Below are 18,209 nucleotides of genomic sequence, written 5' to 3' on the forward strand. Positions count from 1 at the left end.
GAAAGGGCTGCTCAGAGGTGATGGAGGCAGTGGTCAAGTCGGCGCCACTGTGAGCACAGAAGGCAGCTTTTCAAAGGTTGTTAGGACCACACTGAAGTATAAGCTGGATGCAACCAGACTTCTCTGGCGGTCTAGAAGTTAAGAATCCACCTGCCAACGCAGGGACACAGTTTCGGTCCCTGGTCCGGGAACTAAGATCACGCATACGGCAGAGCACCTAAACCCGAGCACCGCAACTACTGAAGCCCGTCCGCGTAGAGCCTTCGCTCCCCAACAAGAGAAGGCACTGCAGCAAGGAGCCCAAGCACTGCAGCAAAGAGCAGACCCTGCTTGCTGCAACTTGAGAAAGCCGGTGTGCAGCAACGAAGACCCACTGCAGCCGCACCCCCGCCAAAATAAATTTTAAAAAAATCAGTGTGGCTATGAATAGATTACTAAAGATGTAAAGAGGCAATGGATGGACACCCTTTAATTTTTCAAGAGCAAGCATAGTGGAATCAACCAGTTAATCAAAGCAGAGTTCCTTGTCGAGGTGAACAACCCTGCGTTACTGGGGGGAGCGTTGGTCCAACGGTTTTCAAACTTTAACCAATGGACCTCACCATCAGTTCTCAAACTTTACCGATGGACCTTAACCAATGGGGAACTTGTTAAAACCCAGCTTCTGCAATGGTGGCCCTTTTTGCAGTGATCCTCTCCCATTCCCGAGAGTGCAGGTGCTGAGTCTCCTCAGGTGCCAGGGTACTGCTAGGCTTGCAGAGTTACGTGTCGCCAGCAGCGCCTGGCTGCTCACCCAATCCTGCTCGCCTGTGACATCTGCCCCTGCACTACTGAAGAAGCAAAGGATTTTCCTGGTCTAACCTAAATCTTCTAGAAGTATCAAGATGCTTCCTAGCAGGCTTTGCGTAATTAGCCTTTTCCCTGTGTTGTTAATTTTGGCTCACTTCCCTGGCAAGTACTTTGGCACTAGACGATGAACTTGGGTTTATAGCTGTGTGACCTCAGGTGTACTTAGCACTCCCCTTCCTTTGTAACATGGAGATGATACTAATAGTTATGTCATGAAGTTAGTGAGGATCAAATGAGTCAATATATGTGTAAAGTGCTTAGAATGTGTCAGGTATCAGCCACAGTTGTTATAATTATATCCATAGCCACCTAATGTATGACTCGAATGGACCACATTCCTGGACCACAAGAAAGCCTGCCTCTGGTGTCGCAATTCCCACAAATATGCTGAATGAAATAGAACTTAATTACCAGAGAGGCCGGCACAGTATTGCCCGAGGAATTTTCTTCCATCCTCCTGCTGTTTATGAATAAACTAGAGATTTCCAAGACTTCATTGTGGAGATTTCGCAGCTGAAGATGTCGATATCCTGGAACAATGCAGAATTGGGAAAAGCTTGTTAGCCATGCATTGCAGAGCTCTGCAGAGAAGCTGCCCCAGGGAGGTCAGTAATGACAGGGAGAAATAAGACCTTCAGATGGGCAGGGTGACAAAAGGCAGGTGACCGACAGATGCCTTTTCTCTGAGTGCTGCCCCCCCCCCCGGGGACAGTTTGGGGCCACCTAGTGGTTGTAGTTACCTTGTCCAAGTGCTGTTTTTAAACTTAGACTCAAAATGAAAATTTTAAACTTAAACAACATACAGTAGGAAAATCTGATCATTTTTGTATCAAGTCATCTAGAGTCACTGTTCTATAAATATTTCCTCTTAGAACAGTTTTAGTGATAATAAAGTATTCCAACAACAGAGAGTTGGTTAAAGAAGTTACAGTGTGAGTGTTTGTACAAATATAAAATGGAATAATATGCAACTCTGTAAAGTGGTAACGAAGATGTATATCTATTTACCTGATAAGTTGTTCACTACATATGTTAGTGAAAATCAGTAAGTCACAAAACATTAAGGTTAGTAGGAAGCTTACTTGTTAATATTTATACACATGGGCAGAGAAATAAAGCCTGCAAAAAATATCTACACCAAAAGTAACTATCTTGAAGAAATAGAAAGATGGTTAGTTGTTTTTAAAAATTGTTTTTGTTCTTCTGTACTTCATCATATTTCTATAATAACTGTTAGGAACTGAATGGTGTCCTCCTAAAATTTGTGTGTTGAAGCTCTAACTCCCAGTACCTCAGAATACGACTGTGTCTGGAAATAGGGTTTAAAGAGGTGATGTTGGTCACTCATTATCAGAGAAATGCAAATCAAAACCACAATGAGGTACCATTACACGCCAGTCAGGATGGCTGCTATCCAAAAGTCTACAAGCAATAAATGCTGGAGAGGGTGTGGAGAAAAGGGAACCCTCTTACACTGTTGGTGGGAATGCAAATTAGTACAGCCACTATGGAAAACAGTGTGGAGATTTCTTAAAAAGCTGGAAATAGAACTGCCATATGACCCAGCAATCCCACTTCTGGGCATACACACCAAGGAAACCAGATCTGAAAGAGACACGTGCACCCCAATGTTCATCGCAGCACTGTTTATAACAGCCAGGACATGGAAGCAACCTAGATGCCCATCAGCAGACGAATGGATAAGGAAGCTGTGGTACATATACACCATGGAATATGACTCAGCCATTAAAAAGAATTCATTTGAATCAGTTCTAATGAGATGGATGAAACTGGAGCCCATTATACAGAGCGAAGTAAGCCAGAAAGATAAAGACCATTACAGTATACTAACACATATATATGGAATTTAGAAAGATGGTAACGATAACCCTATATGCAAAACAGAAAAAGAGACTCAGATGTATAGAACAGACTTGTGGACTCTGTGGGAGAAGGCGAGGGTGGGATGTCTCAAGAGAACAGCATCAAAACATGTATATTATCTAGGGTGAAACAGATCACCAGCCCAGGTTGGGTGCATGAGACAAGTGCTCGGGTCTGGTGCACTGGGAAGACCCAGAGGGATCGGGTGGAGAGGGAGGTGGGAGGGGGGACCGGGATGGGGAATACAAGTAAATCCATGGCTAATTCATTTCAATGTATGACAAAAACCACCGCAATGTTGTAAAGTAATTAGCCTCCAACTAATAAAAATAAATGGAAAAAATAAAAAAATAAAGAGGTGATGTTGGGTCATTAGGGTGGGGCCTAATCCAACATGACCAACGGTCCTTATAAGAAGAGGAAATTGGAAGGCAGACGTTCAGTTCAGTCAGTCAGTCAGTCAGTTCAGTCGCTCAGTCGTGTCTGACTCTTTGCGACCCCATGAATGCTGCAGCACGCCAGGCCTCCCTGTCCATCACCAACTCCCAGAGTTTACTCAAACTCATGTCCATCGAGTCGGTGATGCCATCCAGCCATCTCATCCTCTGTCGTCCCCTTCTCCTCCTGCCCCCAATCCCTCCCAGCATCAGGGTCTTTTCCAATGAGTCAACTCTTCGCATGAGGTGGCCAAAGTACTGGAGTTTCACCTTCAGCATCAGTCCTTCCAGTGAACACCCAGGACTGATCTCCTTTAGGATGGACTGGTTGGATCTCCTTGCAGAGCTTGTTAGAAAGGCATAAATAATCTCAAGCCCCAAACCCACTGTATCAGGATCTGCATTTTATTACCCAGAGCCCAGGTGACTTGATTGCACATCAATTTTGAGAAGCAGTGCATGAACATTCTGGACAAGTGTGACAAGCTGACGTTTCCCCGAGGGCCATGGCAAAGCCAACAGACAGCAAAGCAACAGCTCTAACCTTTGCTCAGGATTCTCCACCTTCCCTGCTCTGCACCCAAACCCACCCTTGGCTTCCCACAATTTCCTTCCACAACGGCCTCCCACCAGACCTCGACTCCAGCCTCAGCCCACTGGTGCCACCAGCACAACCCAACCCTCCCTGCTCTTGGTTTCCTCTCCTTACAACAGTTCCAGCTTTAAACATGCCAGGGGTGCAGTGGGAACTCCTGGGGAGGGATATATGGGAATAAGAACACAAGGACCACTGCTCCCAAAACAGGCAGAGGTGGCAGAGGCCATATTTTATAAGAGATGTTGGCAATAACCTTGGATTTTAGAATAATGTAAAAGAAAAATGCCTTTTGAGGCATGCTCAGGGTTCAAATTTGCATTATCTTCTTCTGCCTCTTATTTTACCTTTTAATATGAAAATTTCAAACATACACAAAAGTAGAGAGAGGCATGTAATGGACTCCAGGCACCCATCACTCAGCTACAATGATCACGAACTTTTGACAGTGATTCTACCTCGCTTTAGAGCCTTGAGGGAGATGATTCTCTGAGCAGTGACCACCGAGCTGTTGTTCTCCACGACAGCAAAACGAACAAATATGAGATCTTCGAAGTGAACCCGGAAGAGGAACTGTTCATTCCACATGGGGTTCAGAGTATTGCGGTGGATGGGCTTCGTGCGGAAGTGGCAGCTGTCCAAGGCCATGCCCAGGACATCGACCTCAATACATGGGCTCCCCGTGCTATTACTCGGGCACACGTTCTGCCCAGAGACAATCTGAGGGGAAGAAAGGGTCAAAGTCACTGGGGTTGCAAAAGAAACAGATGTCACCACTGAGCCTCACTGCTTCCCTCTGCAAAGAAAGACAAAGAACCTTCTGGAATGAACCAAGTAAATGATTAATAAGGCTGCTAAAAAAAAGAGACTGGAATCATGGGAAATTGCATCACTGGAATCATGGGAGAGTCTATTTTGTCAACAGCATTCACCTAACTATAACCTTTCAACTGTCAATATACTTAAATATCTTCAAAAAGCCACACAATTAAGATGAAATTGTTTGTCAAGAAGTTGAGAAAAAAAGACCTTAATTGTGAAGCCACAAATGTGTTACTAACATTCTCTTCAAAGTGTTTTAGGTGTATCTTTTATAACTCCAAAATGTTTTTCTTAAATAGTTAAGGTCTGGATCAAGTCACAAGGAATGCTGTTAAAAATTTATAGCCTTCTATCAACATGACGCTATAATCAAGTCTAGCAGAAATGGTCACACAGGAAAGGAGCTACTGCTCTCCTGTCTTAGGGAAAGAGGAAATGCAGTTTGGTGGTAGGATAATCTGTGAGTTGGGGTTTCCCAGGGGTGTGAGGTATTGTGAGCAGACACTGCTTGGCATTCCTCCTTAGGAGGGAAACAGACGAGATCTAAAGATGGACAGAAGGATAACTTCATCACTCCCTGTCTTTTCTAGCACCCGTTCAGTTTTGTGTTTTTTTTGTTTTTTTTTTTTTCCCCTCAGCTAAGAGGGAGTGAGAGAAGCTGGAAATAAAATTGAGTAATGAGCTACGAGGACTCTGATGTTAAGGGCAGTCTGTGGAGTTCTAACAATTAGTTAATTAGACAATAAAAGGAATAAGGAGAGGCCAGGAAGGACTATAAGGAGGGAAGATGTTTAATTGATTTGCATATTGATGCCTGTTTTACTTTTCTTAAGAGCCTATTAGAGTGTAAGATGCCTTGCTCTAACAAGCACCTCAGCTTTTCCGGGGTGCACTGAGAGTTATGATTCTGAGGGCCCTGGAAGACAGAACTACTACCACCAGTACGGAGGCGGAAGCAGGGGAGGGGGTCAGCAACTCTGCCTCTGGGCTCTGGCAAGTACAGTACCTGGTGACTGTGCACCTAAACCTCAGCTGCTGCCTTCTGAGAAGTAAAGAAATTCTTTTAGGAACTAAATCTGCACCAACAAAATTGTGACATGAGAGTTTGGCCATGCCTTGAAGTCAAAAGCAGTTCATATTCAGTAGGGCTTAAACACCTTCTTATATTCTCTTGGGACCACAGGGGCCAGACTTACAGTTAAAGAATAGACGGCAGGCTCCATGTTGTCCAGGTCTCTTTCCAAGGGGGAGAACTTCTGATACATGGAACAGTTCTTGTCCCACAGAACTGGGGGTTTCAGAACATAACCGCAGCCACCATTGGCCTCAAACATGGCAGCATTCAAATGTAAAGAGAGATCTGTAAAATAGCATCACTTGTTATTTGGCTGCTTAAGTGTCATCTTACAAATAGACTTTACCGATTTTCTCCAAACTTAAACAGGAAGAAGAGAGAACTATCCATTCACTCCATAGATTGAGTGCCTACTATGTGTCAGCTCTTGGGCACCAGAGATACAGTGTGGACCAAGACGCAAGATACCCACAGTCTTCATGGAGCTCACTGTCTATGGGATATGCCTCGTTTCCTGCTCCAACCCAGGAGCCATTCAAAAAAACTCCTGCCACTTAAAACCCCTTCTGCAAATTAAAATTTGCAACATCCTTTCAAAAACTAATCTTTGAAATACTTCATTTTATACTGAATTTTAGAAAGGCATAATGGCATTTTCTTATCCCCAAACACCAAACCATGCAGACAATCATACAACGAATTCTTGCCTTTTCAAACGTAAGATGAAATCTTAAGAATCCAAGAAAGACCAGGAAAAGAGCCAAAGAAACATATCTTTTCCTTGAAATCTCAATTTCAACTCATAAATTACAGTATTTCTACCTCTATTTTTAAATTGTAGTTAGGTATGAAAAAACAATCATTATCACATGTGATTCACATTATGTCCACAATCCCCTCCATAATACACTCCCCTGGGAACCCTCACAACGGCTTCCAGTCTTCTGTGGCCAGGTTTTATTTGGCAGAGTTGTCTGATGAATGGTTGGATCTCTGCATGGTTTGGGGCTCGTACACACCCAAATGCTCATCTGATGGCAGAAGTCTGTAGAAAAGCTGCTTTCCAAGTGAGCAAGAAGTTTATGAGATACACCTGACAAATGTCCCCTCTGACAGATTCCTTCCATGTGCAGAATGAACTCTGCTACCTGGACCAACATCAAGGAAAAGTGTGGCAAGTAAGCCCCGCAGAGCAATGAGAAGTTGGCCTCTCTCCTTGTCTTGTGAGTAAAAAAATTTCCCCATAAGTGGTGTTGGCCGGGATTATGTGCAGGCATTTCTGGGGTCAGATGTCTTACACACACATCAAAGCTCCTTGAGCCTCTGTCTCCCTTATCAATAAAATTAGTGCATTGGATGCTACGAGCCCCAATGTGCCTGATTCATTGGGGACAATTGCCTGCAACAGGAAAAAACTCTCTTCCTGGTAGAAAACAGGCTATCCTGTTACAGAGGAACACAGACGTGGGCAAGGATGGGTCAGGTGATTAAGCCCCATTCTAAGAACTTGTGTGTACTAGTGCCTCCCAATAACCCACGAGGTAGATTCTTTTCATATTTCTCATTTTTATAGATGAAGAAACTGAGGCATGAAAAGTGAAAAAGTCCAAGGCATCTAGCTAGTAAGAAGTGAATGATAAGGTTTGAACACAGGCAGCTTGACTCACAGTTCCTAATCTTAAGTACTGGGCCATATAATATGCATCTCGCAAGGGTGTCATAAAGATAAGCGAGATAATGTGCAAAAATCCCTACCCCAGCCTTTGGCACATAGAAGGTGCTCGATAAACAGTAGGTATCAAGTCATGATTATACTGGCCACGCTCATTTAGGTTTGAAGTCTGATTTCATTGGCATTGTGTCTATCTTTGTAGCTCTGCAAAACTTCAAAGCGCCTTTCCTAACTAAAATCTCACTTGGTGATTTGGTATGTAAAACAGATCTACGTGCAGCTGCTCAGTTAGAATAAAGATGGGGCTTCAATCTAGCCCTCCTACTGCCCCCTAGGGTGGTCCCCAAACTTCAACTAGGGCTATAGTTTTAAAACCTGTTTTAACCAAGAATGAATGTGCACAGATGTATGTAACTCCATCAACCCTCTCAGTCAATGCATGGGATGGCAGATTAAGCATATCCTTTACCTTTGTGTCCTTCTAGTCATTAAAAACCCTGTGTGAAGTTGACACATTTTCATAACCATTACGCTTATTTGGGGGCTGGAAAAGTCATCAGAAAGTGTATGACGATTATTCAGAAAAGCATAATAAATATTAATAGAAGTTTTTCTTTTGACTTGGGGCTGCATTTCTACATACTTGTAGGTCCTGGGACATGAGGGAAGAATCATTCTGACCCAAATGGAAAGAACTTTCAGGGGCTGTTGCCTATAATAACCAGGGTCTGCCTATCAGGATCAGGTCAGTTTCCAAACTTAAGAGTTTGTTTTACTGAGTGTAGACCTGGGATACTCCTGGTTTCAGATCACTGCAGCCCTTCTTGGAGTTGATGGAGCCATTAGAAATCTTGGGAAGAAGTGACCCTAAGTCCATGGGCATGCCTTTGGGGCACCAGGGTCCCCTGAAATTCAGGAAACTTAAGGCAAACAACCCATGGAACATATTTGGATTATTACAAGGGGTATGGGGAAGGGGTTATTTGTTATTTGGTTGGGATATTTCATGGAAAATCAAGCATTCCCTAACCCATGAATTTTTTTTTTCCAAAAATTAAAATATAGTGATTCCAATGTTGACACTTATCTGTCTGTTTGGACTTGAAATTCACCTGGCAATACCTAGAAGGGATCTAGACCAAAAATCAAGAATGATAGGTTCTGCTGAAGCTCATCAAGACAGTGTTGGCTCAGCACAACATGCATTTATTGAGCACCTACTGTGTGCAAGGGATTGAACTAGGCTCTACCCCCAGTGTGCGAGAATGAAGACCTTTTTCACAGATAGACTGAAACTGGACACAGTGTGAGCTTTGTTCAGCATGGAAGAGGCTTCATCATTACTGGCTGCATTGACTCAAAAGAGGATCTATGGCAGCACTCCCTCCTGGGTTGGAAGATGACATAGAGAAACTTGAGGATGACACAGAGAAACCTGAGTGGGGCAGCTGGAACACACACCCAGCTAGATTTGGGAAAGAGGCTGAGCCTCCAGGGGTGAGTGGAGGCCAAGCTGCAGCCTCCGTGTGTGCTTCCAGACCACAAGGAGGCTTGAGGAGGGCCCCATTCCTGTGTCCCCTTCAGCTGTGGCTCCCTCTGCCATCAGTGGAGCCAGTGTGTCTGCACCAGCCTCAGCACTTCAGGAGGAAGGACACGTCCCAAACCAAGTGCATTTCCATTTCCTTGAGAAAACCATTTAGCTAGTTATTTCAGTTCACTTAAAATATTTCCGTATCATCTCAACCAAGGGCGCCAGTGGACACACAGGGCCAGAGATATAAACCCACAAGCCACTTGGGACAGACTGAAAAGAAATTTTTACAGCTTTGAAAATATTTCACTATTATTTCCACTTGCGAGTCCAAAATGTACTGTTTTCATTACTTATCAAAAATACTTAATGAGAGCTAATGTTTGTGGAATGCTGTCTGCACTCCAGGCACTATGCTAAGTATGGTATTTCACCTGCATTATCTTATTTAATTTCAACTGAAAGGAGCAAATATAACAAGGGCGAGAAAATATGACTGATGTCTCTAACCAGGGTTGGCCACAAATGGGCTCTGGTGGCGCCAGTGCCAGGTGGCTGGCTGATCCCAGAGCTATCGCTGTGGTTTGACCTTGGCAGGAGACAGGGTTACGCCGTGGTGGATGGGTCAGCACGATTGGTTAGGATCTGATTCAGTGCACGTGAGACAAAGGCGCAGGCTGCTTGACTGTTCAAAGAGAAGAATCTGATTTTTGAAAGAGCTTTGAGGAAACATTCCTCATCTGCTCTTTCTTCATCTGCTGTAGCTCCCCACCTCCCCCCACATCTAAGTGGAACCAGAGCGCTTTATCCTCTAAGCTCTGAGAGTCCTTGAATTTATAAGTCATTCTGTGACTGTGAGCAACTTAATTGCTCTTTTCCAGGCAAGAATACTGGAGTGGGTTGCCATTCCCTTCTCCAGGGGATCTTCCCGACCCAGGGATCGAACCTGGGTCTCCCACATTGTAGGCAGATTCTTTACCACCTGAGCTACCAGGGAAGCCCAGTGCACAGGGAGCCGTCTGCAGTAAAAGCTAGCTTGTACTCGGGAGTTTTCGGCCTCACCCGTTATCCCCCAGGAGCATCTCATGGACAGAGAAGTCCAAACACTACTTTCTCTGTCCATATAATTCACAGACTTGTTTCCTTTGCATTAGCTGCTCGCTGAGCACTGACCATTCATCTCCATTTCAATCTCAAAGGGATGAGAAGAAGCTAAAATGGTATTAACTTGCAAAGTGTTTGGAAAGACCCTACTTTTTAACTGCAAGAAGAAAAAATGAGCAAGACAGTTACTAAAGAATGTTAAGAAATCTTTACCCTGTCAGGTCTTTAAAAACAAATTGGACACAGCTCTATCAATAGCAGTCCTATTTTTAAAAAGTGCTTTAACAACCTAGATGTCCAACTGCAGTTGGGTGGATAAGGAAGTTGTGATGCATATACACAATGAAATATTATTTAATGTTAATTAAAAAGGAATGCATGTGAGTCAGTTCTAATGAGGTGGATGATTCTGGAGGCTATTATACAGAGTGAAGTAAATCAGAAAGAAAGACAAATACTGTATATTAATGCATATATATGGAATTTAGAAAGATGGTACCAATGATCCTACATGCAGGGCAGCAAAGGAGACAGATGTAAAGAATAGACTTTTGGACTCAGTGGGAGAAGGAAAGGGTGGGATGATTTGAGAGAATAGCATTGGAAACATGTACTTTACCATATATAAAATAGATGACCAGTGCAAGTTTGATACATGAAGCAGGGCACCCTGGAGGGATGGGGTGGGGAGGAAGGTGGGAGGGGGGTTCAGGATGGGGGGGACACATGTATCTATACCTGTGGTCGATTTATGTTGATGCATGGCAAAAAACCATCAAAATGTAATTATCCTCCAATTAAGGCAGAGACTTTTGCATGAAGCTTTCCTAGTGGCTCAGACGGTAAAAGCATCTGCCTACAATGTGGGAGACCCAGGTTTGATCCCTGGGTCGGGAAGATCCCCTGGAGAAGGAAATGGCAACCCACTCCAGTATTCTTGCCTGGAAAATCCCATGGATGGAGGAGCCTGGTAGGCTACAGTCCATGGGGTCACAAAGAGTCGGGCATGACTGAGCGACTTCACTTTCTTTCTTTCTTTCCAATTAAAATAAATTAATTAACAAATAATAATAATAAAAATTCTAAAAAGTGCTTTAAAAATGGAGCAGGAACAAGAGACTATTCAGGACTCCTTGAGGTTTTTTTTCCCCTATCGCCTTAACTCTGAAAAGTCAAGAGTACAATCCAGTGTCTAATTCTCTTCTCTTTTCTGTCTTCTGTATTTTTACCCTCACACAGACCCTAGTTGGGACTCTTGTCCCCTTGAAAACATGTTTTTTGTTGAGATGTAAGATGCAAAGGAGCGAGGGGAGAAGGCAGTCCTCTGGGAGAAGCAGGCCCATTACCATCTGTCTGGTAGTTGAGTGCCACGAGCTGTATCCCATGGAGCCAGAACAGGAGGGGGTTGGGGTTGGAAGAGTCAATGCGAGTGGCAGCTGGGTACGTCCTCAGCAGCTGGCAGGCGGTGTGCTGGATCAGTTTCTGAGAATACCTGCGACACAGACGTTTGGCGGCATTTTCATTCAGCGAGGAGATATGGTAGCATTTGGGAGTTCTAATGATAGCGCTGAGGGACGTGGTTGGGTTGACGGAGAAAGGAGAGTCCTCCCAGGCCTGTCGCATTCCTTCACAGGAACCTAAACCCCCCCAAAGATTAGCCTCAGATTAGTGCAGAACACTTGAGGTATTTTAGAAAGAGAAACCTGGACACTGCAGGCTACAATCACAGCACAGGACACATCGGCGTGCGCCTAGAGTGTTACCCGTGAGTTAGCCCCCACTTTGAGACTAAAGGACAGCCGTTAAGGGTGTGCCTTTCTACCTGCTAGATGGAATGCTACCCGTTCACCAGTCAATAAATAATAAAGCCAACTAGATCTTCCCCCCAAAAGGAACAGTTATAGAGTTTGAAAGTAAGTGTAACACCAATTTAAATTAAAAGCCCTAACGTCCTTTGCCTCAGTACCTCATCTTTCTTGTGGATATATTTGCACAGATATAAAACAATGTATATGCAAGGTATTCACTCCAGCAGTATTTTTTTACAGCACACACACACACACACACACACACACACACACACACGAAGTAATAAAAACCCAGGAAGCAACCCAGAAGTTCTACCAGTGAGAAATGGTTAAATAAATGGCAATATATCCACACAACAGAATACCATAGGGACATGAAGGAGCGTAAGGTAGATTATATGTACAAAAAGCTATGCAGAAAGCTATAGTGCATATAAGAGTTATACATTTTCAGTTATATCCCATTTGGATTATCTTAAAAAGAATCTTATTTTTCTTGAACTAAACACAATAAACTTAATAGTGGTTACCTCTGGGGAGTAGAACTGGGACGTTGCGAGTGGAAAGAAACTTTAATAATACTCTATAGTTTGAGTTTTTTAACTATGAGAATTTATGACTTTGACAATAAAAAGTAATTAGACATAAACTGGATATATCTTCTGGAATTATAATGGGGAAGAGTACAGTTCCAAGAACCATGAGAAGCTTCCAAGGTGGCTCCAATTTTTACTTTTGAGGCAAACACTTTTAAAACATCTTCAGTGAAAGACTATTTTTTAGGAAGCTAAGAGGATAATTTTGTAATTAAAAATATATTTACACCACACTTAGATAATATGAATAATCATGACTATAAAAAAAAGATTAAAAATTTCCAGGGAAGTGCTTAGTGAAATCTCAGAATTCTCCAGCATGCAGAATCAGACAAAGATATTGTCAGAAGGTGACTTTACTTTTTCCAGATGTTTTGTTAAATGGTGCTGTCTCCCCGGGGCTCATTCTGCCCGGATTGTTGCCAAAAATGGACTTCCTGCTTTTCCTTTCTTTTCCTCTGCTAGAGCCAGATGCATTTAGAGTTGACAGGCCTGTTCCCATAAAATGAAAATAAATAAGCCAAAAACTACAAGCAAGGGAACTCAACATTTTCCATCCCTGCTAATGTTTATTTTGAAGTCCTGCTACTCCCTTCTAACCCAGTTCAGAAGATCTACTAGCATTTTTAGCACGATTAATAATAGCATTGCAAGTAATGACAGTGAAGTTTTTATCTCTGTAGGCAAATGGGACAAGACCTTCAGGATTATTACAAGATGACCACAAAATCACACCCATACCTATTGGGTTATGCAACAGAAAGATTTTGAAAAACTGCAAGAAAAAAATCTTTTAGAGCCTAAAGGATTAAGACTCTAGAACCTAATTAGTGTAGTTTGGAGAGATGAAAGAATGGCCAAAGGCCTGAGCTGTCATATAATTGTGTGCTAAGTCGCTTTAGTCCTGTTCGACTCTCTGCGACCCTATGGATTCTAGCCTGCCAGGAACCTCTGTCCATAGAATTCTCCAGGCAAAAATACTGGAGTGGGTTGTCATACCCTCCTCCAGGGAATCTTCCTAACCCAGGGATCGAACCCACAGTCCTCTAAGTCTCCTGCCCATTCGCGGCAGTTTCTTTACCACTAACACCACCTGGGAAGCCCATATCATAACTGTCTAGGATCAATTCCTGCCCATAGAAACCTTCATTTAACATCTACCTTCTTGGTTCCTCAGTTGCCTTATCTGCAAAATGGGTGCAGTGATAGGAACTCATTCACAGGGTTAACCTGAGGATTAAATGGGAAACAGATTATGCTGATAACTATGTTTCAGAGCTTCTCTTCCTCACTCCTGGTCCAGCCACTCTTTGGATCCTTCCTGTCTGGCCAGTGCTAGGGCACATCAGGAACTTCACAGGTATTTGCTGAATGAGGAAACAAATTCACACCAAACAAACCTGGCGCCTGGGCAGGATGTAAAGGCAACAGTGAAACCAGAGTTGCCTTCAAACTGGTCCCACTCTCTACAATTGTACCATTAGAGAGTAATTCCTTTAGCTGAAGCAGTATTCAGGAAGGCCACTTTAAGATGAAAATAAACTTTCCGAGAATACCATGTGAGAAGACAGGAGTAAGTAGTGTTTAATAAGAGTGTGGGCTTCCCAGGTGGCTCAGTGGTAAAGATTTTGTCTGCCAATGCAGGAGACCCAGGAGAAGCGGGTTCGATATCTGGATTGAGACAATCCCCTGAAGGAGGAGATGGCAAACCACTCCAATATTCCTGCCTGGAAAATCCCATTGACAGAGGAGTCTGGCGGGCTACAGTCCATAGGGCTGCAAAAAGTCGGACACAACTGAGCTCAATAAGAGTGTAGACTCTGGAATTTAAACCCTGTTCCCTGCGGAGCGACCTCACACAAATTACTTAACCTCTCTCACCACTTATTCCTCATCTCTAAGAGAATCCTGGTTAGGATTACATGAGATAATGTATATCTGCATACTTAGTAGGGTGTCCTGTTCAGAGAAAATGTTCAGTGCAAAGTAGCTATGGGGCTTCTATATCTTTTTTTTTTCCTCTGAAGTATCTGAAACTGCGAAGATGCACAAACTTGAACAAGTGAATTCTTTATCTTAAAACTTTTTTTGTGAATTTTGCCCTCTACACAATGATGTAACAGTGGATTTTCTCCCTAGTAAAACCGATGAAGGGTCAGAGTGAGGGGCTGCATTCATTCTGGGGTTTTTGCACACACCCTGGAACATGCTGACATCCCCCAAGGGTACATGATCCCCCTTTGAGGAGCCTGGGTGTTCTCTGGGGTGGGGTGAGCAAGCAAGAAAACAAGTGCTGAGTGATCAAGAAAAGGGAAAGAATCTGGAGAGGCCCAAAGACGTTATTGAAAGAGCAATAAAGACCCTTAATCTGCCTGGTTGGTCCCTTCACCAATGACAAGGACAACAACCATTTCCAATGAGCCAATGATTTTCTAGACAGTGTGCTGGTCACACTGTGCGCCTTATTGCCAATTTATATAATAACCTTGCAAGTTAGGACTGTTTATACAAAAACCTTGCAAGTTATGCCTCTTTCACCAGTAGAGAACCCAAAGTGCAGAGAAGTTATAGAACTGCCCTGGCCAAGTCACTGAGGAGTGGAGCCCTGCCAGTGAAGCAGGTCCATGATCTGGGGAAGGACGCACCCATGGTCTTCATGGTGCTTCCCTGCTCTGAAGAACTTTTTGCATGGTGGCTCCTTGGGAAGGGACTTGGGATGGTGAAAGGTGAGATGCATAGAAATGGATGACGTAGCAAAATTAAACCAAGAGTAGAGCAAAGTGAACACTTTTAAAAATTATTATATTCATGTAAGTTTTTAAGTTGTGTCTCAAAGAAATGGACACTGTAAGGTATTTTCCTCCTAAATTATTCAAACAAATCATAATGACAATAAATATTTAGAAGCTATTACGACAATGATTCTGGCAATGCAATTTAGTCATTATGAGAAAGGAAGTAAATTTGGGGGAAAAAATGTGAGAAACTTCAATTACTAAAAGAAAGGTTAAAAAGGGGGGGATTAGAATATAGCATACTTATAAAGGATGTGTGCTTTTTAAACACTTTAAAAAACAGCACACTTGGAATTTTAAAAACAAGCCAAACAACCCCATGTTCTGCCTCTGTCTCTTGTCAGAAACTGTACCAAATGACCTTTGACCCTTCCACGATCCTCTATCAGTAGAGAAATGTAATCTTTCATGGTGACTTCAAATATCTCTGGGAACTTGTGCTCTTTGTTGACTCAGTGCTTGAGAGGAAAAGACAAAGCCAGAGGAACGTTTTGGGTGCAGTGGCAACTAAATTTATAAAGAATAAGAGATGCAGTCAGTATGGTTCTTGGATGGAGTGGTCTTCACATTTGTTCCTGAGATGAGGGACATGCAGGCCATGAGGCTCATTGACAGTGAAAGAATTTTATCCCATGATAAGAACAATTTCACTAACTATAGATATGGTGTACTCATGAGACAGAAAGTCCGGATCTGTGAAACTAAACCTACATGGCCAGGTTCTTTCGTTTCTTTGAAATCTGTTGTTGTTGTTTAGTCTCTAAGTCGTGTCCGACTCTTTCGCGACCCCCTGAATATGTAGCCCGCCAGGCTCCTCTGTCCATGGGATTTCCCAGGCAAGATTACTGGAGTGGGTTGCCATTGCTGGCTACTTATTCACTCTTATCCTCCTCAACAGAATTTGCTAGCAGATAGGCAGTAGCAGCTGCCAAAAGTTTAAAAACAGTTTATATTTATATATTTTAAAAGATGGTAATGATAACCCTATATGCAAAACAGAAAAAGAGACACAGATGTACAGAACAGACTTTGGGACTCTGTGGGAGAAGGCGAGGGTGGGATGTTCTGAGAGAATAGCATTGAAACAAGTATACTATCAAGGGTGAAACAGATCACCAGCCCAGGTTGGATGCATGAGACAAGTGCTCAGGGCTGGTGCACTGGGAAGACCCAGAGGGATGGGATGGGGAGGGAGGCGGGAGGCGGGATCGGGATGGGGAACACATGTAAATCCATGGCTGATTAATGTCAATGTATGGCAAAAACCACTACAATATTGTAAAGTAATTAGCCTCCAACTAATAAAAATAAATTAAAAATTAAAAAATTAAAAATAAAAACAGTTTATAAGAGAAAATCTAAAATTGAGAAAGTTCTATGATTTTTATCCTCCTCTGGTGTATGAAGGGACCACTGGTTATCTAATTTTTTAATAGTCTAAGACCTCTGTCCCCTTTGCAGGGCAGAGTGTGAGAACTGGGTCTTAAGATAAAGCCTCTGGAAGCAGGATCTACATCCAGACCACCTTGAAAAAAATGAGGGTTGGTGTATTAATTTCCCTCTCAAGGTCAAATTCATCCAAGCTGCTTACTAACATTTAGATGGGTGCCCCAATGCCAGCTGCCTTCCTGTCCTCAGAAATCTTGTACAAGGGAATCTTTCTTCTTAATAAGAGGAGATGAATTTTTCTGACTTCCAGATATTTATGGATTTCCTGTTTGCCCTCTGCCTCCTGCTGCTCCATTTGGATGAGCTCACTAGCAGCACACAAGACAGGAGGGTAGTCCTAGGGTTAAGAGCAGGACTTTGGAGGCAGACGAGCTTCAGAATCAGAATTCTATCCTTTATTAACTGAAATGCACAATTTTGGGGGCAATGGTTTATCAGCGTAAGTTCACTTGTACTTCTAAAAATGGCCAACTGGGGAAACCTCCACTGAAATTTTGTCCTTGATCTTTGCATTTTGGGTGGAGACTCACTACCTAGCTCAGGGATGGGGCACATGACATAAGTCCTAGACCAGGGGTCCCCAATCCCCAGGACATAGACTAGTAGTGGTCAGTAACTTGTTAGGAACAGGGCCCCAAAGCAGGAGGTGAGGGGCAGGTGAGTGAGTGAGCAAAGCTTCATCCGTATTTACAACCCTTTCCCATTCCAACTCCTATAAGATCAGCAGCAGTATAATGAATGTAACACTCCTGAATCATCATGAAGCCTTCCTCTGCCCTCCTCTCCCACCCCTTCCCCCATGCCATCTGTGGAAAAAATGTCTTCCAGGAAACCAGCTCCTGTTGCCAAAAAAGATTGGGGACCACTGCCCTAGACTATCAGAGCATTGCATGTCCTTGATCACAGTGACTGGTTTGGGGATGGGCAAAAACCCAATAAAAAACAATGAAACTGCTGCTGAAAGTTCTGAAAGAGACTCATCCTGAAGCTGAATCTAGAAGTATGCGGTGCTGGCCTGCTGCAGCTGCCTTGCCACCATGAAGGAAAAAGGGCCAACACAGTGGTTACCCACACAGTGGTGACCCAGTGAGAGTCAATGGGGTGATCCTATGAAGTGAGAGGAAAGCCCTGGATAGAGATGTATCTGAAACTTGTTTATCTCTTCATTTTTCAACACACGAGTCAATACATTTCTTCTTTGCTTATGCCAATTTCTGCCACTTTCAAAGAAAAGTCTTAACTGATATGCTCTGAAACCGTGGGCCATTATTTCATCTCTCTCAGATTGTTTTATGTAAAAATAGGGATAAATCTGCCTACTCACAGAATTATTATGAAGTCATTTAAGATGATGTATGTAAAATATTTAATACAAATCCTGGTACTTAAAATTAAATGCTTAATAAATTTTAGCTATTAGTTGTTGTGAATATTATGATTATTATTAACTATTATGAAGAGAAATGGTATGGTCTGAAAAAATGATAATATTACGGTATTATCCACATCAGCATCAAAGCAAATAATAATAATAATAAATATTTAGAAGGTACTGTAACAGTGATTTCTGCAACACAGTTTAGTTATTTTGA

General features: G+C 42.9%; 1 protein-coding gene across 1 annotated transcript in view; it reads right to left on the reverse strand.

Annotated features, from left to right (window-relative positions):
- PLCE1 (phospholipase C epsilon 1) overlaps window positions 1-18,209 on the reverse strand; it is a 353,620-nt gene that overhangs the window by 14,891 nt on the left and 320,520 nt on the right. The window contains exons 23-27 of the mRNA XM_070464116.1: window positions 12,734-12,865; window positions 11,316-11,606; window positions 5,784-5,947; window positions 4,224-4,485; window positions 1,261-1,379 (exon numbers count right to left, since the gene is read on the reverse strand). Coding sequence (XP_070320217.1) covers window positions 1,261-1,379; window positions 4,224-4,485; window positions 5,784-5,947; window positions 11,316-11,606; window positions 12,734-12,865 — 968 coding nt within the window. The remainder of the gene's footprint in view (window positions 1-1,260; window positions 1,380-4,223; window positions 4,486-5,783; window positions 5,948-11,315; window positions 11,607-12,733; window positions 12,866-18,209) is intronic.

This window comes from Odocoileus virginianus, unplaced genomic scaffold, assembly GCF_023699985.2.
Source record: "Odocoileus virginianus isolate 20LAN1187 ecotype Illinois unplaced genomic scaffold, Ovbor_1.2 Unplaced_Contig_15, whole genome shotgun sequence".
Lineage (NCBI taxonomy): Eukaryota > Metazoa > Chordata > Mammalia > Artiodactyla > Cervidae > Odocoileus > Odocoileus virginianus.